The sequence below is a fragment of the Varroa destructor genome, unplaced genomic scaffold, assembly GCF_002443255.2.
Source record: "Varroa destructor unplaced genomic scaffold, Vdes_3.0 BEIS01000005.1, whole genome shotgun sequence".
In the NCBI taxonomy this organism is placed as follows: Eukaryota; Metazoa; Arthropoda; class Arachnida; order Mesostigmata; family Varroidae; genus Varroa; species Varroa destructor.
The window spans coordinates 35,934,070-35,961,459 of NW_019211458.1; the positions used below are offsets into that span (position 1 = coordinate 35,934,070).

Genomic DNA, 27,390 nt, shown 5'->3' on the forward strand with positions numbered 1-27,390 from the left:
TCAACCATACGAGCCATTTAGGTTGTATCTTTAATTTATAATTCTACATTTGCTTCGAATAGCCTTTGGTCGACCACCGGTCTGTCTCTTAGCTTTGTCTGAATTTACCGTGACATTATACACCCTTTACTCTAGTATTATGTACACTATGTCTTGACTTTTATTACTGTACACTTTATTTACATCATAGATTTTCATTGTGTCATGCGGCACGATCCTCTGGTCACTTAAGCCACAGTCCTCGATCCAGAATATTGGCCATCTTTAATCACAGTCTAATGTGTGTTATGTCTATTGTGCTAATGGCTATTTATGTAAACACACATTAGCATAGAAAAACGTAATTTATGTCGTCTTCTGCACTGGTTTTTGGTTCTAGAGGAAACCGAAAAAATTGGTGCGTTAGATACACTTTTTTTTTAGCGTGCTACTCTCGGACTTACACTAGCTAACAATGTGTAAATTCAGTGGGGAGTAAATCAGCCGAAGATGTGCCATAATATATAGAAAAACGGTTTTTAATTAGTCAATTACATTTTTTTATTTTATTGTCATCAGATTCGTATATTTGAACCGGATAAGTTTGCAGTTGAATCGTCATAACACAAACAGGGTTAAGCCGCGTTCCGCGTTTCATTGTTCGATTACGCGCTGATAAAAGAGGAATTGAGCCGTTACCCAATATTACAATGTATAAGGGTCGAGCCCCGAGACAACAAGTGATGATAAAAACGGCTGTCTCTTTAGTATAGGTAGCTACATCAGCTGGGATCATGTCAGGTATTGATCCGTGTGATATCGTTTCTATTGCAATTTACTTGCATTGATGTAAGTGTTAGTTCTCGATGTTTACTTCATGAATCGCCTGTTTGGCAAAATCATAATATCGTTATTACTGTTATACGAATACCATAATATGTTGTGTGTCTTTATACACATGGGCCCCACGCAGGGAGCAACACACACTGTGCGTCTGTATACAAAAAAAAGGACTCATTGGTTTGGCCGATTGCTATAACATTGTTATTACAACTAGTCTAAAACTTATCGAAGAATGTCCATATTTCCACAGCCCGAATAAGGAAGTTTTCATCTTTAGATAGTTGCTTATTTTGGTACGTGTCGCACATAAACGACGATCCGTCACAGAAATCTTCTCCCAAATATAAACCACTTAGGCCATCTTTGCCCCCGCCAAACATGAGGCACGTTGGTGACGCGAAGATGCAGTTTTCGTTGAGAAATGATGGCCCGTAAACGTGAAAGTCGGGCTTGAACGTGTACAGGAAACTTTCGCAACGGCCATACCAGCGGGACTGTATAAGGAGTGGATCTGAAGTTAGAACGCCAAAGATTGTTCCCTGGAATTCTTTCACCACGACAAGAACAGGGCCCTCAACGTTTTCCATTTGACGGTACATTGTCATCAGACTATAGCCCTGGTGTTCTGTAGAGAATGTTAGCCGCCATGGTTGGCTCTGCAGTCGGGGCGGCATACTGCGGTATAGACAGCTGATCTGATTTTCGGTAAGAATGGTTGACTTGGCTAGCATTTGGGGGAAGATTAGCTCAACAACAGGCTCGTCGTAAATCGTTTCCTGAATCTCCGAAGCGATATTACCCATGATGAAGTTGATAGACTTCGACAGAAGGACTTCGCAACACCAACTAGATTAACTAGCACGTTAAGTCACTCAAGTTAGAAAACGTTCCGGGTAAATGTACCAATCACGCTCAATAATTCGGAGCACAGCTAGAACAAAGCTAATGTTCTTCGTTTTGTACACTTCGGCCAAAAATAGTAGCAGTTGGAAAAGTTGCTTAGACTTGAAACTTGAGCGGATTGATTATCCAGTGCCGGTATTGTTATTGACATATGTTTTGATTACGTAATAGTTGCTTGGCTTATCGAATTGGTGGCGACGTATCCCAAATGCTGTATATACAACGGCAAGTTTTAAATGTTTACGCACATTTTCATTGTCGTTTATGAAGCATTACACTTTCCGCAAAGGTTGTGCGACCGTCGTTTGAAAAATCTTCCTCTGCCTTAATCCCCTAATCCAGTAACGTGCAGGCCATACGATTTACCGCACTACATAGACACATGTCAACAGAGTTTGTAGTCCTACTGCTCTCTTTGAGGTTTGCTCTTGCACCGTAAGATGAATGCTCAATAAAGAGATCGCACAGTACAATTAAATAGCGTATAACAACATTCCGCTTTCTAATCATGACAAACTCGAACTAGATGCACCAAGATAAGCCTCGGTTCAAAACACGTGCACTGTTATGTCGGGATCTATCAACGGTTGCGCGATGCTCTGAAGCGCCGACGCCGTTGCCTTACACCGCTAACTGCCTTGGGATCACTAATGCGAACGGTGGAAATGATTTGCTCCTGTGTCGTTGCTACTGCCTTCCGCCACCGTGTCTGCCAGCCGGTACGTTTGTTGTGTACACATAGAGAGGGTCTGACAACACGTGAAAACAATACAATGATTCCAGGTTGAAACTTTACCCCCGCACGCATACGTGGACACCTACACTCAATTTGTTGATGCAACGGCCACTGTTCGATACTCGCATTGGCTCAGATCGGTCGGATTGCGGCATGTATCGACTGGTACGCGCTATCGTCCATTCAACTATAGCTGTTTGTGGTGGCAATAGTTTTGATCGCCTGCTGCCATAAACTCGACGCCGTCGACGTTAATACTCTCTCTGTTACCGTCTTAATAAATAAATAATTAGATAATCACTATCAGTGACCGCAACGAAACAGATAAACGTTATTTCTCGATGCTCGCCAACTGTTTCGTGTTCTTAGCTCGAGTAGTCCGACTTCGTATTGCTGGCACCGCCTCTAAGCATAAAGTCGAAGCTCAGACGTCTGTTCTGATAAAGAATTCGCAAATGATGTAAATATACATAGATAGAGAGCCGTCAGAAAGCGAATCAATAAGTTTGTAGCCGACACGGCCGTAATCTTCTGCGATCTCTGCTTACCCTTATTAAGTTACTGGCAACCACTTAGTTCTATCGCAAGAAGGAAATCTCCCTTGAACACGAAAACATTACTACCGTGCATGCGTGGCTTACTTTGCCAATAACTTTGTAAATCGTGTGTTCCTTAACTGAGATACGACCGCTATAAGCGCGGAGCTAGTCAGCGCGCTTTTACGTCGACTTGAATTAGCTGCGCCAAGCTCTAATGTTGAATGAGAAATAACACTGCTAAACTATCTGGGCACATTTATACGTGGCACATACTTGGCGCATGTATCGGCGGCAACCACGACACATGGTGCTGTCATCCGAATTGAGAAAGCAATATGAATCTGAAAATCGTTATGGCCTACCCTAACGTTCTTGTATGCTATAAAAACGTCTTTGAAGTTTTGGCGTATAAATGTTATGAGTAACGGTATGGCATATTGGGACCTACCATCTTGACAGTCTCCTGAAAAACAGGCTCATGAACAGATTTTAGGTCTCGGTTTGCGACGTCCTGAAAGGCCGGCCGCGAAACGTTTCTCCCACATAATGTCGAATGAACCGACTAACTGCGATCATAAAATGTAATGCGTCATAGTGTTATTTATGTTGATGTTGCTGTTGTTGCAACAATATAACATTTCCAAAAAACACAGATCGAATCTCAAGGGTCTGTGTCCTTTGAACGCCTACATTGGAACGCGTCATTTGAAGACTCATACACTAAGTTGAATACGGAAGGTAATCATTATCTTTATGTTCATTGCAAACCCACTGGGACATAACAGGAATAACAGTAACTACAACGTATATACTCGGCGAACAGATATGACATAGCAATAGTCAACTCCACCAATGCAAGCATGACAAGCTTTCTTGTCATCACGAGTTGGTCGTATGTTATCCAGAAGTCTGTTTTTCTCAGTGTGTTATTTGAAAGCAATTTAATTTATAGTTTTAAGGTCTGATAGCGTCCCTTTGCAGTTCCGTATTCTAGTAAGTGTTGTATAGGCAAAGAGCACTTTCAAAAAAGAGGCAGCTGTACTTAAGCTGTGTGATTGTTGTCGAGTGTACGAAATACGTAATTTAAAACTGATAATATTCAACTTGATGCTGCTACCACCATCATGTGCCTGATTTTTTCCTTAGGCATGATGTAACCACTGGTAGAGGCCGTCATATGGCTTTGCTGTAAAATATACTGTTCAAGCAGAGTGGGGGGTAGGCCGCAGAAACAGTTGTTTACGGCTTTTTCCGCTATTTAGACATTTGAATACAATGACGCGAAAAAGACTCATGCTTCAAGTCACGTATGCCATAATAGAATGGCCGATTTCACATGAGCCTTTGTCTACTCTGAACTCGCCACTGGTCATTGTATGGGTATCCTGAGCAAAGTCGTGAGCTCATATGGTCGAGCTTTATGTAACTGGCCGCTATGGTTTGGGATATATTAAAAAATTTGTTTTGATTTGAATTTGTTGAGTTAACATTAGCACCAACATAATAACAGACTACTGTAAATCATGCTAGCAATGTATCTTTATCAGCCATTCTCAGCTTCAGTGTCAGATCTTATACTATTTACATTCTTGCATTGACCTAAATTCCCGTTAAAAAGTATGCTGCAACGTGATTTACTGTTTAAACATAAACCCGTCTTATCTCCACGGAATTATTATGTTTCAAGGTCGGAAAAGATGACGTAAAGTAGGCAATCGCTTTGGGCAAAGCTGCCCCTTAAAAGTGATGGTTCTGTTGTAGGGGATCACTCCTTTAACAATGAAAAAAATCCATGATGCTAATGGCGACGACGACACATGCTATGCTTTCGAACGATTTCCGTATCTCTAAAAAGTTACTGTATTATCTTTAACTGCTTTCAGAAATTAATTTTTATTATTTTCACGTCGAAGAATAATTTCGCCATGTATAAAGCATTACTTACAGTCGATAGAACTAAGCTTGTAGAATTTTTCTCCTTTCGTTTTGCAAATCTCATCGATTTTTTGATCCGTGTACGTTTTCCATAGAAAATTGCCTTTAACTACGATTAATGGTATAAAAAATGTTTCCAAACAACTGCTGTGAGTGCTACAGCACGAACCGAAGTAGGACAAGTTATATTGCCCAATTAAACCCTTATTTGCTAGAAGTTTTTATCGTGAACAAACAAAAGCTAGCCTTTACATTAAGAAATTAATTTAAACTAATGAACGGTATGCATTCTGCGTTTTACCTCCAGGTAGGCTGAGCAACTGATTTACTCATTTATAAAACGTATTGACTACTAAAATGGCTATATTTTTTTTAACTCTGAGCTGTCAGTTCTACTACCACATGAAACGACTGCAGTTGTTGATTTCAAAGCAGAAATCAAAATGGGGCAAAGTTGGCCTCAGTGATGTTTGTATCTAGCGGTTCGTGAACGTGTCTTAGGTGTTTCTGGGCAGCCATCGTTGGAAGCGCAAAATTATTCAGCATGGAAGCAAAACATTCAAGAAACAATTAAAATATTTCCATTCATTGTGTCAAATCGATCAGTGACGTTGCCAGAGACTAAAACAGCCATAATGGCTTAATCACAATATGCTAAAGTACGAAAGAAAGCTCACAAACATCGCTTACGTATTTTGCAATGTCTTTTTCATAGTACCTACGAAAATCACTATGTCTTTAATACATTAAACCCAAGCGAGCAGTGCCTGCACCCTTCCGTGCGCCCTCAAACGGATCAGCTCGAACTAACAATAAAATTCTGTCATTAAGAAGAGGGTCAGATATTTTGTGCTAGGATATATGCTTTTAATCGTAAAGCCTTTGGCACTGTATGGTAAGTGTTGAGGCGGAGCTCAATTGGTTATTCTGAGTAACGACAGATTTCACATAGACGTATTTCTAAATGTACCACATAGGTCACTATTTTCTATACGTAAAAGGTGTATCGCTAAGTCCATACTGCTTGTCAAATTGAGCTGGCATGTGTACCATGAACTGAGTAAGTACTTTTATCTTTTAAATCTTTGTATCTTTAAAATGCCTTGATATTAGACATCTAGTCATTGTTTTGGCATAAACCGAAGTATAAACATTTACCGCATGAGTACATCATTAGTTAGATATCTTAGTATAAAGTGCTCAAATACTGCAGACGTTGGACTCTGTAACATCGGCGTACTTTTTACATACACACAGTGCCCGGATTAGCACGACCAGCTGGGATCTGGCTGCAAAGCCCTGAGCTAAGTGCAAAGAAATCATCCTTAGAAGTCTACACGAAATGCGTTCGGACACTCATGTATGAATAATCTCTATAATACAGCACAAGAGGCCTCCAATTGTTAAATCCTTTTCAAACATTCAACCTATTTCCTGTAAAAGTACGAAGAAATGATGGCTAATTGATTTTCTGGGAAATATTTCTCTTTACCTTTGACATCTTATCTTTGAAAAAGCGTAACATTTTAGGTAGTTAGACTGGTGTTCGTTGTAAGGTTGCTACTTGGGCCAATTCTATCCCCTCTTTCTATTTATTTATGCGTTTATGCGGAGTACTCGCGATTTAGGTACAGTAATGACATCTCTAAGAACAATGTTCAGCTTAAACATAGAAATTAGGAGACTTACCATATATTTATAATCGATAGCGTTTACTTAACGGTTTACTCAGCACATAGCTCGCGAGCACAATTTTACCGTCACATGCTACTAGATTTTGTGTTCATTAGTTGGAGCGTTTATTAATACATGTTATATAGCCACACATTTGTAACGAATAGAGTTACCTATTTTCAAGTAGCTAAGAATAAGCCTATTTTACGCTTATATGAAGGCTCAAACGGATTTACATTTTTATGAAGCCTGCAAAGAAGTAACTATAATTTCGTACTGGGCCAATATCAATATATGATATAATTAGCAAAGAAATAACCGATGCAGCGTTGATCTACTATCGAGCCGGAAAATTATAACGATAAGAGATTTTGCTGAACGAAGTGCGGGTCAGGCGACGGGTGGATGATTATGGATAAAAACAGCCACGGTCAATTAAACCTCCAGGTTTTGAAATAAACCGGTGAACTCACCTATTTAAACCCACCCCAACGGTCTGGCGTATACCATCGAGGTATAGCTGAGCTATAGTTATTTAGAATAGTTAAAAATGGCATGGTTATGTTGATCACAACTTCGTTGTTGTTGTTGGTGGCGATGAACTACTTACGCTGACTGTGGTATCGAGGTAGAATTAGATCGTAAACTCAACCAATTCTTGTTGATATGCGTATGTAATGGCATGTTAGTTTTATTTAAGATCATTGTTTATGATACGATGGCGCGACTGGGCAAAAGCTGCAGACCAAGTATGACTTAGACACACTTCACGTTTAAGCGCCCAGTAACATATGTACGTAGAATTCTTTACGGTTCGTGTAGATATGGAATGCTCTTAGCCACTCCCAAGTTGAAGTGTGACATAACTACGACTGAATAAAACAACAATATGAATTAAGTTTATCACATAATAAGAGCTCACCCTGGATTATCAATGAAGTATACAGTCATATGCGAATAAATGTATTTAGTGAATATCTTAGTACACTAGCTGTACAATAAGATATACACACTATAAGCTCATGTGCACAAGGAACTAACTTAGGTTTATACGATCCCTTAAACTGAACCGAACGATCCAAGTTGAAACACTCGTTAGAGGCATGCTCATCTTACGTGTTATAGAGGTTCATGGCCTAAATAGGTACAATCATAGTATAAGAAATATGCTACGGTCCACCCTATATTCCAAGGCTTTGATTTTCGAGGAAAAACTAATATGAATTGCCGCACAATTTGCTGCATACCATCATGTGTGCGGCCTAGATGTATATATATTATAATAGATATAGCCCACATTACGCAGTCATGCACGTAAGTTGAAATGTGCTTAAAATTTTCGATAATAAGCTTTATCTCTGCACACATTTCAATCTCTAAGTATTCCCTATTTAAGTTCTTAAAAATTCGTAGCCCCCAAGAGAGCGAGGATTGTAGAACCAAATGTTTTCTCAATATTTTGGCAAATAGCTAAATACGTTTACATTGAAATCCACTCACTCTAATAAACGTAATCTATATAAATACTCAATTAAGTTACGCACTGGACGCATAGAATCTTGCTTCGCATAGGAACTTTGGCGCCCATCACTTAACGAAATATTTACAGGTAAAGAAATATATATATGAAAGATAGTTACTATGGATAGCATCAATTATAATTCTCACGCGTTCATTGATTGTACGGAAGCCCCTGAAGATAACTCGTGTATGCATATGGGAATGGGCAATGTATTTAGCCTTTCCTAGATCCAAGAAATGCTTACCTACCTCTGTTGGAAGTAACACAATGTTACGAATTGCATTTGCTCTCATCACACGCGGTTACACAGGAAATCTTAATGTTTGTGTATAACATGTGACCTGTTTCGTTTCATAAAACACAATAGGTGACCTATGAATGAAGCTGAACTTGTCGCTGCCATAAGATAATGCCCTCGATCATAACCTGTTTAAAACAGCCCCTCAAAACATTTAATGAAAAAAAAATGTATGGTGACGTTTCGATGTCTTATGTCGCTCATAGGGACTTCGATTCTGCTTTTTGCCGATGTAGTGGTTACTATTTCAATTTGAGGAAGCTGAGAACCAAGTCTTTACCTATTGTACCACCTATTGTGTTACATAATGTTCCTATCTGTAACATCGTACGGTTCAGACGATTTTTGGCAGGGCTTTCCGACATTTCGGGTTCGATAACGACGTGAAGATAATGATGGCAAATCCTGCTGTGCGATGCCAACGAAAACCTATACACGAGATGCACGGAGCCTTCCTGATAAGTTTTTTTAGTTGTTGTTGTTGTTGTTAGCTTTGCCTTCGATGCCGCATAGGACAATAGAACAAAGATGGCCGATTCAATCTGCATAGCAAGAAACAATTAACAATATGCATGCAGAACAAATGAGTTTCCAATGTCTGATTTAGTCAACCGTTTAATTAAACTGGCGTGATTTCGACCATTGCTGCGGTCTCCTAGCTAACCAAAGTAAGAGGGATGCGGTCAAGGTTCTGGCGTAAATACACTTTGATTTGTTTACATTTTGAATCAAATGAGAAAACGATATCGCCATCTTTCTTCTTCTTAAAAGGTTCCTTCAAAATGCTCGTAGTGAACCATTTCACCCAGATGCTCAAAGAAATGTTGAAGCAGTTGTGTCGAGGCCTGTTGCACAAGGTACAATTGACACTCAACTATGGCAAGAGCTGTATTACTGTAAAGTAGTTAATGGATAGTCAATAATATTTTGCGGATTATATTTTTGGGCCGCTAAAACATTTATGAAAAGGCCACGCTTTGCGCTAATCGAAGGTAAAGTCTGTTTCGCAGCACAGCAGAGTCACCTATAAAATAAGCTGAATACGTATGGTCTTGTGTTTTGATAATTTTACAGCCTACTAAATAATATAAAATTGACTCGGCAAATATAGTAATTTGGCTAAAGCAAATAAGAAATCAAGGTTTGGCCTAAGAAGCTCATACTTCCTTGAGGCCTCGATTGGACCAATATCACAAATAACCTCAACTGTAGTACTTGTACGATGCAATTGCAAAACCACCTCAGACGAAAAGAGATACCTTGGTGAAGATGGTATGCATCCCATCTGATACCAGCCGCCACAAAAATAATCTGTCCTTTGATCATTCTGTCGATACCTTTGATGGATCAAAGCTGCACCTCTTTCGCATCGTACCTTTAAGTAAACAATGAACGTATACAGCATCGTCTACCTAGAAATAAAAAAATCAAAAGCTCTTGAGGGCGCTCTATGTGCGCGACGCCTCAACCCATCTCGCAGAACCAAATTGTATTTTTGCTTAAAGTGCAGTTATTCTGCCTAGTTAGTGCATGTCTATAATTGATGTACATTATACTGCAACGGGTCAAAGCTATCAGCACTGTAACCTTTAAACGTCTATTATCGGCATCGTATTGAGTAATGTTAAACTATGAACACGGTAATTGGTCTCGAAAAAGATCAATTTACTTTCCTGGTACAATCTGCCTTTATATTTCGAGTTTTACGCCCGGTATCGCCATTAGGTATTCCATCAGACAGACGGCTGGCTCCCAGCCATCAAGAAACGAAGTGTGTCTATGTCTGGGTTTGAAGCTAGACCACAACCTGTTCCTAAGATTAACAAACAAATACGTTACCCACTAATCTATCACGGGGACTAGTGTAGTGTGTCTGCAAGAACTGTGCCGAATGTTTCAAACCTAATGTATTTCTTGCAAAAGCCAAAGAAAAAAGGACTCGACTGCCTATAATCATCTTTAGATATAGGTAAACACAACGAAGATGAGCTGTTGTGAGAAATAGTGGAAAAGTGAGTTTTTAATAGCGCGTATTTAAGCGTTTCCAAGCTTCTTCTTTCCAGCTATATTGTAATTATTATTTATATCCATATTCTCCGTAAGAAAAAATAGACAAATCCGCATCAATAAATTATTGCAATGTATTTTTCTTTAACTACAGGTTTTCATAATCACTATATTAATACTATGTTTACTGGGTTAGGTTTCATAAAAACATACGTCTAAATTGAATGAACTATCAAAAAAAAGATGATAAAGTTTGATATAAACCAATAAGGTGTAAATGGTAAGCAACGTAAAACTTGTTGTACGCTCGATTATTTATTTATGACTTTAAAGACGATTTGTTCGACTTGATGAAAGCGGAAAATAACGCTGATGATGGCTGAGGTGCAAGCCCATGGATTGGATAGATTAATGATGTGTACTGTCGACATTACGGCCCACAGGTAGTTGAGTCTAGATGCAACGAACAGATCAACATAGGATCGTGTTTCGACCTTATTTTCGAATGCAACTGCATCTGTAAAAGTTTATTTATTTTTTATTCATAGTGTATACTTTTGCGGTGTAACAACACAATGATTTACGAAATGTAAGATAGTAATGTTTTTATTTAGGGAATAATATCGTCGGGTATTAAATCGCCACTGGACCTGATCATCTTGCGCTGTACTATTCTCCTGGATTGTTTAACTACTACTCTAGGCTAGAACACACGGATGTTTTAAAATAGGAAAAGGACTAGCTTTCTAATAGAATTAAATGAGGCACATTTAAGCGGCTGTAGGTACTGCGAGCTTGTACTTCGCCTTTGCTTTACACACAATCTAAATATTTATGCTGAGTTGTCAACTGGTGCCTTTCTCACGACATATCTGATATATATAGATATACAGTATCATTCAAGGCTTTTGATATATTTTTGGCTATTTGAAGCTAGAAAATATTGAGATGCATTCATGTCATTATATTAACAAGTCAGTACTCAGTCTGGAGGCGATATTTTCTGTTTCGATTTGAAAGGCTTGGTGTTTTCTTTGGCTCTTAACTCAATATACAACAGCTATGCTCCAACCAGTAGATTGTCCCATAAATGAGCTATGAAGACAAAGGCTACTTGCTAGGTAAATAAGTGGTAATTTGTTAGCGTGAGCTAACAAAAAAACGGCACCCAGTAGTAAGTACAATGTTACCAATCTAATTTTCCGGAACATTGTTACCAATTTAACATTCCGAAGCACCGGAACACTAAAGGACATTCTTGCACCGCACTCGGGAACCCGCACGACTGGGAAAAATATATTTCGATTGAGACCCTTGAACTCGAAAGTTTGCCGTGCAGGCATCAAGAAAAATTCGGCCTACCTATTTTCTTTGCTTCATAAAATGCGTGAGCACCGTAGTGTGCGTTCTTGCCGGTACACCTCACCTGAGGAACCTGTAGCTCGAGGACTACCAAATATATGTGTTAATTTTTTGTAATGTGGCTAATGTTAAACACGTTTTCGGCATAATGATATTTATGTGTTAGAAAGTGCGTTCTTTCTTTAAACACGTGAATGATAAGCGTGGCAACAGCAAATTATCGTATTCACTGCGATTTTACATCATATAAGCGGAGTCGTGGGCCAAGGCAAGGTCCGTTAGTGGCATCAACATGTCCCTTCTAATATCAAACATCGTAGAGCCCTTTGTTCTCTCACAGTGTCGCCATGCAGCTGAAAACGTCACCTTAGCACTAATCGTCTTTCGGAAAGGATTTAGAGTTTCTAGCCGAGGTTCCGGGACGTCACTTTTGCTCACGTGGGCACAAACTACGAAAGCGGCCCGTTCCACAATAATTTTGACTTTGCTGCGGTGAAAGCGCATACACTCGTATCTCCATCCGCTGGCCTTCCGGTGCATTCCTTTGGGCAAAGAATGTATGAAACACATGGAATGAAAGCCCTCGGTCAAGGGCCGCGCATTTTTGCTTGTTGGCATGCGTCTTACTGCATATGCGATTTCACTCATCTGCGTAAGTCTGTTCAGAATGCGCTTAGGTAAAAGCTGCATCGCGTTTTCAAATTTCAATAAATTGGGATCTGGATTTTGCAAGCTCATGCCGTTCGCTCGCTTTCGAACATCACGTGCGACGACCCTGAACATATTTATTAGCTTGAAATTATCATAATTTCTTCACGTGCTGGTATAACTAACGATAGGTCGTAGCGTTGTTTGCCTGTACTGTAACAAGCTTGACAAAGATGACAATTTGTAAAGTTTTTTTTTTAAACCTTTTGAGAAAACATAATGTTATACTTAACGATAGTATCACAGAGCCTTTTCAAGCGACCAAATAGCCTGATTTATGGTTACGGAAAATAGCCGCAGTATTTTTAGAAGTAAAAACAGATATTTTAATACTCTGTTTCAATAATCCGCTACTTAAACTTTGACTCCCATTAAAAATCAGGCTGACGCAATTTAGCTTCTATTGCCTTGCTTACAGTCGCAATGACGTAAACGTGCCGTTTCCTTGTTTGCATGCGTAACTAACTTAAAGCTACATTAATAACGTCATGGTGAAAAAGTGAAAGTGCCCTCGCGTACCCGTGTACCCAAAAGAGCCAACTGCAAAACTTTTGTAGGGAACAAAGGTGACTATATGATTTGAACGGTAGTTCTAATAATGCTAACAACTATATCGCAAATATTCTACTGATCAATAATATTTAAAAAAGGAAGAACTAGTTAAAAAAGGTCAGTTACTAGATATTGCTAAATATATAGCCGAAAACTCTTACTATTCTAATGACGTTACAACTGATGATTATTAACGACAGATCATACAAAATGTTTAATAGTTGTTAATTAGCGTTTAATTAGCAATTAGGTAGGGACACAACCTTGCACATAAAATCCAAAATACAAAACGTAAGATGAAAAAAAACGAAAAGGACGTAAGACATGCATATTTCAGTTACGATATCAGTGCAAAGGAAGGAATGTTAGATTGCCACCAAAGCCATGCCTTATAAGCAAGGTGTCAAATCCATGGATCAGTCAGCTCAAAAAAATACTTGAAATTATAACAATCAGCGCATGCCTTTAAGAAATTTCGCATATTTGATTAGCTTGATTTAATTGGCAAAAGGAAGCCACTTCGCCATAACAGAAGACAATATTTTAAATGTATAGGTAGCATTTATATGCACATACTTAGTGGTTTCAAAAATTTTAGATGGAATGATAATAATAACAGACTTGAACATCGATTTACCTGATGACTTCTACGACAAATATTACGCTGAGCTATTGCAATACGTATCGATGCACGCCACGCGCGACAGAGACAGAATTATTTTATCTTGATAATTCCGACTTTCCAGCCGTTTCCATTTATCTCAACATTTACTAGAGATTTCGTTGGGAGTGATGACACACTTCTATAGCGGACTCGTTCGGTCGAAGGGAATAAATCTCTGGCCCAAGGCTGATCTTGACTCGTTATCCTAATCCTAAATTGAACGTACGTGTGATAAAGTTCGGTCTTGTTAGTACGAACTTCAACCAATTGTTGTCTATCGCTGACTGCACGAATACAAAAATAGTTGTCACCGTTGTTAAGAAACTTCGACTGCCAATAGCCACTTGTACGGGAGGGACATAGCTCCAACCGTGAGCAACAGCAAAAAAGGCAGTCAGAGTCCCCTAAATACGTCAAGAAAGCTTCTTCGTTAAGCCCAACATTTAGATCCATATGATCATTTGTATTTGTTGAAAAAACTTTGTGACATCGTTAGAACCTACTGTGCCTGTTGTTGTTGTCCGTAGAACTGAAGTACTTAAGCCTAAAAAAAAGGACTACAATACTTTAATGAGAAGATTTCAGGTTTAACGCTAGAAGTAATGAGTCGCTTTATCATCTAAGTCACGGAGAATTATTTATTATACGTTTTTGTTAATGTTATTAACATTTTTACATGATTGGATCGCTTAACTTACACAAAATATATTCTTTTTCATTATGCAGTACACTGCAATCAGCAATTATCTCATAGCAACAGAACCGAACCAAAAATCAGTGTCAGTGCACCGTATTTGCTGTTCGCCCTTGCGCCCCATTTGGAGTTTCCTTATATTTTTCACAACAGACTTAGTTAATCGAGAGGCTACAAAGGATAATAAGGAGAAATCGTTTCCGTTATTGTCTTTAACGTTTGCCATAAATAACTCGACTATGCGACACCAAGCACCCTAAACTCAATTAATGTTCACGCCCATTTTAGAATCATATGCTTTAAAATTCAGTGTTTTCTTTTTCATACGACCATATAATACACCAAATATGACTGGTAAGTAAATACCAAATAATTTTCAACAAATATTCAACAAATATTTTTGTAGGAATGATTACGACGAACAAAAGTTACATCTCTAGTCCTGTGAATCTTATTTTTTTTATTATCTGCACTGGGTCGGTAGGCTTTAAAAGTTTAATGAACTTCCAATACTTTCCTGCCTCAATTAGCAATATCAAATCGAGTAATGTTATAACGTATTCGGATGTTTAAGCCATATGCAATGTTTTCCTATCCATTCAATCACGCATACATTTACTCATTGAGGGAATTAAATGGTCATAGGAAGATAGGTGGCAACTATCACAACTGTGGTGAAACGGGGGGGAGGGGGAGGGCAGAGGGCATTATTTCCTGTATCTCTAGGTGGGATGAATTGCGATTTGGTTCAACAACTAGAGTTGTTCGCGCGACTAGAACAGTCAAATATATATCGTTTTGCTTTACGCTCGTGTTCTATATATCGTCGATACCCTCTTCAAACATCTCGAGTTGTATATAGAGGTTTATCCTCGCACTGTACTATACTAAATGTGCTTCAAGTAAAGAGACCGTTCTTTCGAACGCTCAGAACTCATGAACGAAAAATATTTAGAAAATGCGCTGCTTTAATATGATTTCTCGTCACTTAGAAAACTGCACGAATATTCCTGTGCTAGCCCAGTAAGTTTTGAAGATTTAACATTGAGATGAAAACTTAAATGTGTGCAAACTTCAAAGCCCATAATCAAGTTAAAAGTCAGGTCAAAAAGCTCTCCTTCACTGGCTTAGTTGACAGACTATGAAATATCAAATAAGGGCCGTCTCACCTGAAGTCATCAAATCAATACGGTTATCTTCTTATTCCTCGCATGTCGTCTATGTTGACAGTAGGATAAGCCTTGCTCTTTTACATAAAATAAACGATGTCTAAAATACAGTTTATCGATATTTATACCTCTAGTGTTACATCCTATGTGTGCACCTTAATGGTAGGGACGGCGTTGGCGTGACTTGAGTTCGCTACGACTGCGAATTTTCTAATGTAGCTTTGACCATAGAATGATTGATTCATTTCAATTGGAGCTGCATTCGTGTGTACTGTAGTTCGATGATAATAATAATTATTATTATAAATTTACATTTAATTTTCTCTTAAATCCTACTTGCAGCTGGGTGTAGCAACCATCCGGACACTTTTCGAAACAAGATTCTAAAATCTGCGGCCAACTAGAGCCATTCAGTCTAATAACATATTCGAAATAGAGGTACAAAGGTTTGATACGGATCGAACGTATTTGCACCGCAAACTTCTTGTCAGCTAAGCATACGTGTCCGTAACTACCAGAAGTCAGCAACAACAAGTTATAAAACGCTACATATTAACCTATCTTATTTCACGTACCTCTTCGCATCTGCCAAAATTACATTTGCCTTTTAACCAATACCGACCTGTATCGCGGCAATGGTATTATTGAGCATATCTGACTGTTTCATGTGTATTGCAATAGCTTGCAACAAATAATTGAGTTGCTAAAGAAACAGCCGAGAAAGGTAACCTGCCAAAAATCGTGTAGTGGCGGGAGATGTCTCGAAATAAAAATATTTTAACAATAACCTTCGCAACATAGGTCACCTCTTGGTACTTGTTGACTTTTCGTAACTTGCAAATAAGCTTGAAAAGAAGAATTTTTTACACACTGCTGACAGATTGCGGCGAACAATCTAAACTGTTGCAACGCGAACTCTTTTCTATCTAAGTGGAGCAACAAATATTCTTAAATTTTATGAAGTATTTAAGATACTTCATAAAATTTAGAAGCGTTACATGAACAAAAAAAGAACTTACTAGTTTGAAGATGGAGACTAGTACTTGCATTAAGATATTTTCTATTAGTATGAAATATAATTAGGAAAACAACAATTAATCGATAGTTATCCTGACAATACCTATTGCACTTATACAGTTGTCACATGATAATAATTCGTTTAATGCTGCGTATTACTTGCGAGCCTTGAAATAGGTCTGTACAAGACGCTCCTGTTTACAATCGGTTCGTAGCTCAACAAAACTTTGCAGCACCTGTGGGTCGAGTTGTTTCAACGCGTGGCTGTTCAAGAGATCCTGCAGTTTATTGTGCGGTGTCATAAGAAGGTTGACGAGAATCGACAGCACTTCGAAAAGACGATCGATAAAGGCGGGTAGTTGCCGCGCGCAGGCTCTGTATTCGCTAACATCGCACATGATAATGTAGGCAGTTGTGTGTGGATCGTACTGCATTGTCAGAATGTGTTCGTAGATCGCTCTGTGGAACTGAATGCCGAATTCTGTTAAAACGGCAATGCAATTCTGCCCGTCGAGATTCCGCTGGATGTGGCTTGTGCAGTCATTGACATAGCGACAGACCCGGGCACAAGTTGGGCTCGAGCTGGTCTCCGTCGGGTTCATCGGAGTACGGCGCTGCTCGTTAAGCAGCTCCCGGATCCAACCCATCATAGCTTGTAGACAGAGCTCGATGCCGTGTTGCATTTTTTGCTCCATTAGCTCGAAGCACTCACGCTTCTTCTGTAACTGCGTGCCGTACTCGGGACTCGAAGCGATCAGCGGTGCGACACTCTTGCAGAACAGGTCGTCCAGTAGATGAACCATCGTGTTACATTCCCTGACACAGTCGAGGAATGTAAGCCGGGGTTCAGCTTTTGTTTCGCTCAGCGGAATGCAACGGAGGCCTAGGTCAAGCGCGTATTGGATATGCTCGACGCAGAGACGTGACTGCAAACAATGCCAAATCTGGCAGGCGTTCTTCGATCGGTCAGACTGACGCGATAACACTCGGCACCTTCCTAGCGATTGACGCAGCTCTTGCAACATATTAGCCGCTAGTGTTTCCGAGAGAAATGTTTCCCCACCAAAATCTTCGGCAACAGGAGCAATATTGATGTTGGCTAAGGGCTTGATGAACGCCTGCATATCTCGTCGCAGGTCTTGTAATGCTCCCGCCGAACGCTTCACGTGATCTAGATCTTCATAATATCGCTTGAGCAAATGGTCGAGACGCTCGCGGAGAAATTGCATCTCGACGTTAATATACCCATCTAGATCCTTTTGAAATATCTGCCTTGAAAGTTTCTGAAGCAATGAATAGTCAATCTTGAATTTTGTCAACTCCTCAGAGAGTTTCTCTGTACTCGTATGCATCAAAAGAAGCTTCGATAGGTAGTCTCCTCTGTCGTTCACTTGAAGTTGTATCGTAATGTAATCTTGTAGTTTTACTGTATACACGTGGGTGATGAATTTCGCCATTATCTGGTTAGGGTTGTTAAACACCTGAACAACTAGATTTTGCGTGTTCCTACACAGAGGTATAATATCCTGGAACACATCGGATCTTATGTATGCGCCACGTTGGGCATCCGTTATGAATGTGTCGACGCATGTTTGGAAGCCCTTAAAGTGAGCAAGGATTGATTCAAGTTGAATCATCTTTTCCACGTCGCCAATCTCATGGGCATTTCGAAATTCGTCAATAAGATCGCTTTCGATCTGAGAGTATTTCGTTGTTATGCGAGCTTTCGCCTCGTCGAATTTGCCTCCAGAGGGAAGTTCTTGCGCGATTAGATGCAGCTTTTGAATTAAGTCAGAATTTTCATAGATATTCTGCTTTGACAGCGGAACGTCGCTGACCTCACTCTGGAAGTCGGCGAATTTTAGCATCAACTTTTCGGCTTCCTCGGCGCGAGCTCTCGGTGTGTTCACAGACTCTAGTAGGTCACCAAGATAAACGACTTTGGCAGCTACGCGTCCTATATGTGTGTCGAGGTTTTTGTACGTGCGTTGGCTTTGCTTATTCTTGTCGAGCAGATCCTCAACACGTCTCCAATGCCTCTCCATCTCATCACTGCAGTCTTTTTCTAATCGTTGGCATCGTTTTTCCCTAAATATGTAAACAAAAGAACATAGAAACGGCGACTGATTGACCGGCAAATATTCTTTCTATATAGAGGTGTACATATCACTCGCTTTTCGCGAGGTCCGTTTCAAATCCTGGATATTATAGATTGCATGATTTCAAAAAGGGTCTGCTATTTAAATAGCGGTCGACACTCACCGATGGTCGTACTCGAGCCTTAACTGTTCAATTTCGCCCCTGAAAGCCTCTTCAAGACTTTTGGCGTCGAAACGGTCATCTTTCTGTGGACCAAGGGTTCGCCACGCAAAGCGCTCCACCAAGTCTTCGGCACAAAAGTTCTCTGCCTCGCATTCTGCTATTAGAAAACTCATCTGAGCAGCCGTGAACACAATATATTTTAGTTTATTTCTTCAAACGTCTCTTTATTATTATTATTATCTGACATTTAAGGAAAAGACCTCCCATCGGGAGCGACTACGTACAGCGATTATTGTACACGCTTAAAATAAACGCGAAGGCACCTTATTATCACTATTTTTTATTAATAGAACTCATACTTAGTATCTGTTCTTCTTTTTCAATATAGAAATATTTTCAAATGCTAATCGTTTAAAAAATAGTAAATAGTTAGATTCACAATACATATAGCTATAATTAAAAAAAAAAATTGACTCGATTCAATAAAGTTCGTATGATAAACGTTCAGTAAAGGCGTAGAGCGTGTTGTGTAGTAAACAATTATAGTACATACTGTTTACATATCAGGTCATATAAGTCGAAATGGGATTTTGATAGGCCAGAGTTTCCTACTAGCCCTAAAGCCTCGTCTGAGCTTAGGCGTAAGCTATTTTGAGATAACCTAAGACGATGTGAATTGTTGTCCAATAATAATTTACAATGCAAGATATGTTGCAATCAATAATAGTGAGCGCTACAATGTTTGGAGGTAGCTGTGGCTGAAAACAAAAACTAAATTTTCAATAATTAGGTTATGTAATAGGGTGTATATATATGTATGTATGATCCCTTTTAGCCATTTGTCTCGGAAAAAGGTTTCTTTAATTAGTGACAACTTTATGTATTTGGATTAATTCATTACAAAAAATGATAATTTGATCTAAAAATCTCCACTCTGGCGTTTTTTCTATTTCTGCTCACGCTGTTCATATCGACAGAGATAGAATTTATCTCATGGCTATAGTTAGTATGCTTTGGCATTCAGTATCTACTATCCTAGCAGTGCATACAGTAGGATGGAAGGTTTGATATGCAAGCGGGCCGGTAGAAAACTATGATTTTGGATATACGGGACGACCAGGGATACTGCGTGGAAACCTATACCTCACTTCCAACTTGTATCGTACCAACAAACACCTCAGTTGTAGAAGTATTCACGACGAAGATAACTGAAATAAAAGTTAGATTCTTGGTAGATATTATGAATTCAGCGAAGGGAAAGTAAATACTCAGCACGTTTTTAGTCAGAACAGAGGTCAAAGCGGGTGTAAATAAATACTTAAACAAAAAGAGAAGTCCATATTGAATGAACTGGGGCAAGACTGTATAAAACCTATAACCGTCTCAGTATTTTCGTGCAATTAAAATCATGCAACGTTCTTTTTTACACACAGAAAAGGTGAAGGTAAGGGCAAACAGATCATGGTGGGATCACGAGTGCCCAAGGAGTATGCCCCGATAGTATCAAGCAACAAAATTAGCTCTAGCTTATTCGAAGGTGAACGCATATCGCGCTGCTTAAAGCTCATTACAGGCCTACATTAAATTTACCAGTTGTTTATCGATTTGGTCGAAACTTTAACGAACATTAGCATTCTTGCCAAAGTGTGGTTTTTAAGCCTCAGTGTCGTCGGCTTTCTGGTGTATACTGTACCTTTAATATACCTCCACAAGAAAACTTATTGTTGTCAGATCCGGGAACGGGCAAATTTGCCTATAAGGGCTTCTTCCAGTTCACCTGTTTGTTAGGTTCTCATTAAGATATGGTCTCACATCACAGTCATAGTATGTAACAGCTCAGTTCTGTTGGAAATAAAGTTTGCCATTTGGATCAAAGTCTTTCTGTATGCTTAGGAATACAAATTGTCGTACTAAACTCAGGTGGGTGGCATAAGTTTGTATTGTCAAAGGAGAAGGAACCCAACTATTTGCGTGAGATGCTGCATCAGACTGTAACTTCTAGTAAATTTACGTGGTGTCTTTGCGCAACATGATGATTTACAGTTGTCTGGTATATTATGTTGATGAATTCAATTTAAACGTAGCCTCATCCCTCTAAACAACCTTTGCTGAAAATTGGAACTTTACATTTTTGCAAGGGTCATTTGCAATGTTATTTTCTCCGGCCCGGATGAAAATTGATGAAATAGCCAAACTTTCAAATAAAACGTTGCACATATTTGGAAATCGCCAAGCGTGAACTTGTTCGGAGCGCATATCGAAGAGAGAACATTCAAGACTCTCGGGTTTCTTCCATTGATTTAAAGCCCATAAAGCCTTCTGTTGTAAACGTCACTGAGCCAACTGGAGAAACTACTTAACGGCACCTCGAATCGATAGGATCAAACTTGCCTTCCTAAAAGGAATTTTAGATTTTCACCTGTCCGCCAAAAATCGACTCGGTTCCACGCATGCATATACGCCGTTCTTCATTGAGTAACTTAGGTCAGAAACAGCATGTTCTTTCTGAGGTAAAACGAAATAATTTATTAGGTTTCACGAAGAAAAATTTGTCGATTTGAGCTCGGCATTTTCGACACGAAAGCAATGAAGAGTCATGCATGGAGATATGCATTTAAAGCCAAGTGCCACATACAAACCAGGTACCCAGCCAATGACTTACACCATTTACTTGGCACAATCGAAGATTTCCTACCGCATAGAAAAGAGTTTGCATAATAAATTACTGATAAGATTAACAATAATCAGTTTTCAATATCCTTTCTAAGTGGTTGTACCGCGTGAATTGTCGATTTTAAAAGAGCGTATTTTCGCAATTTCACGTGAAAGTAAATTGATTATCGTATTAACAGGGTGGGAGCAGATAGCCCGTGTACATCAAAAATAGTCAACATGTTTATCAAGTACATGAATCGATGCGTACAGCAACGCTATGGGTGCATTTTTCATAACCAGTTTACTTTTCATATAAATTAAGCAAAATGTATATATATAAAGGGAAATAATATTGAGCACGTGCGCACAAAGTGTCAGAACCATTGATATTATATATAATCTGAAAATATTATGGTGGTAAGAGAGCTTTGCAATTTAGCTTACTAGTTACTTCGATGATCAAATTTTGTTATATTAACTGTTATCGTATTTATCGCACAAAGCAGACGCACACACCAGGACTATTGCGTTTGTATATATATATATATATATATATATATATATATATATATATATATAAAAATCGTGCAAAATTGCTCAAACAGGAATGCCCACCTATTTGAACTTGCTTAATTTACATCGCTTTAGTGCTTCGTTTATTACTGCAAAACGATCCCTTATTATTATTATTATGTTTATAGAACGAGCGGACTTAAGCCGCATTATACTAAACTAATGCTCAATTTGTAGATACCCAGTCTATAGTTTTCACGAATGGGCGTATTTTCCATTGCTTTAGCTCGTTCTGCTTTTCTTCCTACCATTACAGTGTACTAGCATCTAAGGGAATCCGAATTATATCGTAATCACAACTTGGTTACTCACTAAGCTATTATTGACATGAAAGAGTCATAAACCTTATTGTTTTGCTGTTGATGAAGATGATTCCTCGACGACAATCGGTTACGGCGAGTAATTCGTTAGAAACGTTTTTTTTTTTTTCGGTGTGGGGTCACTCCTTGCGGCTAATGACTAATAAATACATTACAGATGCACTGCCGCCGCACACAGGCAGGCATATGAAACACATACATAGACACAGGTTGCCGAAACCTCAATAACAATTGTTCACTAGTATACTCCTATCTACTCGACCTTGCTGTAGGGAGCACTTCTGTAGTCTTCGTTACCCCAGCTTGAATCAGTTTTCTTTAATTTTCCTTTCTAATCGGTAACCAATAATTGTCAATAGGCGAATTTATTGTAGTATTAAAATTGAATACACATCAACCAAACATCACATTATATCGACGTTATACAGGCCTTCCGGCTGTTGACAGGGACTACCCCCCTTTTTGATATTACATGCATCAGTCTTTAGCAGGTATCTAGGGCTTGTAAATTTCGGACGTACCTCGAACCCTTTCAAACATAATAACAAAACTTAATTTCTTATTATATTTAACTGCCCGTTAATAGTATAAATGTATCCGGAATACGACACTCAAATAAGCTCCCATAATGATGCTATTTTTTTTTACTGATCAGTGGTTTTAGATGGCACACATTTCCTAGCGAAATTCTTCTCGCGACAGTCCAATCGTGCGGAAATATACTGATAACTCGAAGGAAGCGAACTTGGAGCAGTAGAATCAAAATCCGAATATTACATTCAGATCGTTTATGCTAACAGTTCTGTGCCGGTAGAAAAAGAACGAGTAGCGCAGATAATGTATCTACGCAAAATTGTAACCCAGGGTGTGCGATGTTTCGCCACCGAGGCCAAACATAAACACATCGAGAATATGGTAAAAAAGAGTAAAGTAGTTGTGTTCATGAAAGGAGTACCTGATGGTAAGAACAACATTTTAGGATGCAAGTAGTTCTAAAATCATGCGTTCAATAGCTTTTTACTTTTCTAAGCGTCGTACATTGTATTGTGAAGAAATTTGTTAATTCGGAATACAGATAAAATGAACTGAATGATACTCTCAGAAGCCTTGTTCACTTGTAGTGATCTGTAATGCATTACTTACTTGTTGTTAAAATGATTCCTTTTAGAACATAAAGGAGTACCAGTATAACTGAAAAGAAGACAATTTTCAATTCACTGAACCATAGCCCAAAATTTAGTCATTTTGTTTTTATAATATAGTCGATTATTCTTTCGTGTCACGTTTTTCTTTAGCTGTTCTACCTTTTATTTCACGACCACCCGCGGATACCCATATCGTAGTATGCATATGACCTTTTTTTACAGATGATGAAAAATTATAAAATGTTTTTCTCGAAACCTGCGTACACTGCAAACATCATATCAGGCGCACGATGTCCTGTCTCTTGAACTTATTGATAGGTTAAGTTGTTTCAAGTGCTTGTCATATGTGCTCTGAATTGGTTTCAGAGCCTCGTTGCGGTTTCAGCAATGCGGTCGTACAGGTGATGAAAATGCATAATGTACCCTTTGATGCGTACGATGTCCTTCAAGACGAAAGCTTACGACAGGAAATCAAGGATTTTTCGCAATGGCCAACTATTCCTCAGGTTAGAACTGGTTACATTGTCGAAATAATGAAAGGCAGGTGTGCATATAATTAGATAACAAACTTAGCCACCCGTGTGACGTCTGAGAAGTTGTTTTTCCAAATATGTCTTTATGACTGCTATTCGATTTAAAGATTGATCTCTTCTTTTGGACTCAGCTTGGGATTCGAGTAGATCTACAAATATTTCAGCGACGTTTTCGCTAGCGGACCCTCACTCGATATCATGTAACCTAAATTAAAAAAGGGTTGAATTTTCAAACAGATTGTGTCGGTCGTAATACAAATGTTAGATTAGATATATAAATATAATGAATAACTGAGAAACAATTGTTATTATTCTAGTAAGCATCCGTTATTTTCTAAAAGATGTTTTCTGAGAGGTTTTTTTAACAATTATAGTTTTGCATTTGGTCATGGTTCTATGGGCAGCGATGTGCTCCATTTCGGCAGTACTTTTATTTCTTGAATTGATTGAATTGATTTTGCTAGTTAGAGGTATTGTAGCATCGAAATAAATTCAGTGTTTACCAACATATAATTTAAGGCACATATTTACCACTTGTTATGGATGCAGAGTAGGATTTAATAGTTGTAGGTCCAAGGTTCGATACCCAATGTTATACGGAATTTCCAAAAGCGTTGGAATGATTTAGAATCGTTGAATTTAGTCAGCATTCAGAAAAGACTTTATTTGCAACATACGAAAATACGAACTGCAACTTTAGACATTATATATTGGGTACATAGGTGCTGAAAGGTCCAACATTTTATGTGAAAAACGTGTGATATCTAGGTCAAATATCACTGGATAAAAGCGCTGAACAGACTACCAAATTTGGCAAAAGATATTTTTTTCTAGGTCTACATTGATGGACAGTTTGTCGGTGGTTGCGACATTATCATGGATATGCATAAAAACGGTGATCTCGTTGAGGAATTGAAAAAAGTTGGTATCCGATCAGCGCTACAGGACCAGGAACCTCCAACGAAAAAATAAGCGACCTATGTATGGAGTTAGCCAGGAGCTAGATAATTATCGCACTACGGCAATGTCGCCGTATCATGTAGATATTGCAAATTGTTCTGCTACTGCTATGGTTAGTACCGATTTTATAAATTAGGTGTCTTATTATATAAATGATCATTGAAACTTTAAAAAACAAGAAATAAATTGTGCGTGTTGAACACGCATGTTGATGACTTAATCAAGCCTTATCGCTTTTATATAGTTGGGTAATCACATAATTTTACAAAACTACGTGGGCTATTTTGTAATACGGTGTCATCTTGTTAAATAATGCTAGTTGCTTGATTTCTCCTTTTCTATACCAGTTCGTATATTTGTAAGCTGTAGGCATAACGAAGCTGAACACTTCATTCAAATGAATACAATCCTTTAACATGGCTATCTTCAACGAAACGGTAAATGCTTCAGGGACTAGTAGACATGTATAAAAATGTCTATTTATTGGTTCAAGGAAGCCAGTAGTTAGAAAAGAAGCCTGACCTATTACATGGCAAACCTAAAAGGTGTCATTTAGAAAATAACTCACAAGAGAAAGTGTTTCACTAACATGCACTGAGATAACGACACATGATTCGATTAGAAATATTGCTTTTTATATTCAGAAGTACAAACATTTATTTATAAATTAGACGTTCCCTGTGGGGATACATCTGAATATACATATATACCAGGTGGATTCATAGCTGAGTTTGAAATAGATGTTTTGGTTTCCATTAGGTCGACTCACCGCCTACAGATGCAGTGCTATAGGCACATCATATATATCAAAATCGATTTACTATAAACTGATATTCTTGGTATGAGTTGCTTTTCTCCGCATCTATCAGATGCAGATATATGACAAGAACTGTTAAATCTTGGCTAATTTGGAATCCGATTCTTATGAACCCATTAAGAGTTCTAATGACTAAAAATACCCCAACATAAGTGATAATCCAAATATAAGGTGTTTTGATGACTGGGTTATTCGATCGACAAGCTTTCTACGAGCTATCTTTTTTGGGCAAGGAAGTGGCATTTAGTTTGTGTAGATCGTCGTGCAGTTGACCCAACATTGTCGCGTCGACAGGCCTCTGAAGTGCTTCCTTTGTTCTCCAAACAGCACGAGCCACATCCACGGGTAACGTAAGCAATCGGAATGGGATTGTTAACAGGTTACGTAAGGTGCTTATCTGCACAAAGAAGACAATGGACGCTAAGTATTTATGTAGAAGAAACAGCCAAGCAGAGTTAGGCACTCCACATACAGAGTAATCGATGTTGTTTTAATGGTAACGTGAACTCCAAACTAATGAAAATGCACCATAATCATGCAAAAAAGGAAAGACCTAATTAATGAGTAAACCGATATCTGCAGAACCGTAAAACTGAAAGTAAAAAGAGCGTTTTAACGTCAAGTCGGGCCTAATACCTAACTGACAACAACAGAGCTTGCATACACTTTGAAGCCTTACAGGAACAATAGATTTCAAAAACCCCTCTGCCTTTCTCGTACAGAAGCCTTCGTCTAAGGTTGGCTCGAATGAAACTCATTATAATATATTCAGTGAAAGGAGTTGCCGGACATTGACGATATGCTTGATATTCTCATAAGTTTCTCTACCTTGTAGTGGACCACTGCAACAAGTGGATAGGCGGCGTAACTCAATATCGGTGTTCCATTTAAGGAATCCGTATCATTGTCAGATCGTAACAAGCGAAGAGTATCATTAAATGGCAAGCCCATGTTATCCGCCGTACCGAACAGATTTGAAAGTTGTAGCTGTGCGCTTCCGTTATGTCCGCCATAATGGAAGTGCGTTGAAACCTGAAGAAAGATGAGTTTTTCTTTTTTTTCTTTTAATTTTCTAAAAGATAAAACTTAGCGAATAGATATACAGTGTTTTTCTAAATACGCTTCGATTTATATTTTTAGACGTCTACGGTGTCGGGTCTGGCAAAAATGTCTTTACAGTTTTATTTAATTGTCAACATAGTAGTTTTAAAATGGCATGTTTGAATTGTGTTTGGTACAAAGCAGATTTAAAACACATTATTAGTACTAGAATTAAATAATAGCTTCAATTACTCACGATTAAATCATATACCAGTAAGGCCGGTATAGATATTACTTAGCTTTTCAATTAGCTTCCGAAAATTAGCTGTTTCTTCCCTGACTACAATTGTGAACCGAGGTAGTGTGTTTTACGTAAGGACTTGCCATTGGCACAGGTTGCTTAAGTGCAGATCATCGGGGTCACATAGGGCTTTCTTTTACCAAAACATTGGCTCATTTACACATACATTTACCTAATATAT

The 27,390-nt window shown here is 38.6% G+C and overlaps 4 protein-coding genes across 9 annotated transcripts in view; 1 reads left to right on the plus strand and 3 right to left on the minus strand.

Moving 5' to 3' along the window:
• On the minus strand, positions 1-1,625 carry LOC111251494 (TLD domain-containing protein 2-like). The gene has a single exon (XM_022808125.2). It carries the CDS (start codon positions 1,623-1,625, stop codon positions 1,038-1,040), a length of 588 nt encoding a protein of 195 aa, XP_022663860.1. The 3' UTR covers positions 1-1,037.
• A 626-nt stretch (positions 1,626-2,251) lies between these two features.
• LOC111251497 (glutaredoxin-related protein 5, mitochondrial-like) overlaps positions 2,252-27,390 on the plus strand; it is a 29,082-nt gene continuing 3,943 nt past the window's right edge. The window contains exons 1-3 of one of the 3 annotated variants that reach the window (XM_086991481.1): positions 2,252-2,444; positions 23,924-24,063; positions 24,925-25,270. In XM_086991481.1, coding sequence (XP_086847607.1) covers positions 2,252-2,444; positions 23,924-24,063; positions 24,925-25,062 — 471 coding nt within the window. In that variant the 3' untranslated portion in view covers positions 25,063-25,270. Of the gene's footprint in view, positions 2,445-23,124; positions 23,374-23,923; positions 24,064-24,924; positions 25,271-27,390 lie in introns of those variants that run through there. The other 2 variants (XM_022808130.2, XM_086991482.1) reach the window with 2 other exon arrangements.
• Positions 14,334-22,910, minus strand: LOC111251492 (exocyst complex component 5-like). Of its 4 annotated transcripts, none has more exons than XM_086991478.1 (4): positions 22,437-22,910; positions 20,031-20,072; positions 18,865-19,037; positions 14,334-18,690 (listed from the first exon to the last, which is right to left on the minus strand). In XM_086991478.1, exons 3-4 carry the CDS (start codon positions 19,035-19,037, stop codon positions 16,758-16,760), a joined length of 2,106 nt encoding a protein of 701 aa, XP_086847604.1. In that variant the 5' UTR covers positions 20,031-20,072; positions 22,437-22,910; the 3' UTR covers positions 14,334-16,757. The 4 variants fall into 4 exon arrangements, with proteins under 4 accessions (XP_086847604.1, XP_022663857.1, XP_022663855.1 ...); XM_022808122.2 differs by having other exon boundaries at positions 20,008-20,072; XM_022808120.2 differs by lacking the exon at positions 20,031-20,072.
• The window catches only part of LOC111251496 (uncharacterized), a 2,792-nt gene continuing 1,065 nt past the window's right edge, over positions 25,664-27,390 (minus strand). Inside the window, exons 2-3 of the mRNA XM_022808128.2 lie at positions 26,696-26,899; positions 25,664-26,264 (exon numbers count right to left, since the gene is read on the minus strand). Coding sequence (XP_022663863.1) covers positions 26,076-26,264; positions 26,696-26,899 — 393 coding nt within the window. The 3' untranslated portion in view covers positions 25,664-26,075. The remainder of the gene's footprint in view (positions 26,265-26,695; positions 26,900-27,390) is intronic.

Excerpts from the sequence above, each read along its gene's own strand:
- LOC111251492 (XM_022808120.2), bottom strand. The coding sequence starts at position 19,037 with ATGAGTTTTCTAATAGCAGAATGCGAGGCAGAGAACTTTTGTGCCGAA. Across the intron at positions 18,691-18,864 it reads AGGCTCGAGTACGACCATCG|GGAAAAACGATGCCAACGAT; the intron begins GTGAGTGTCGAC and ends TTACATATTTAG.
- LOC111251494 (XM_022808125.2), bottom strand. The coding sequence starts at position 1,625 with ATGGGTAATATCGCTTCGGAGATTCAGGAAACGATTTACGACGAGCCT.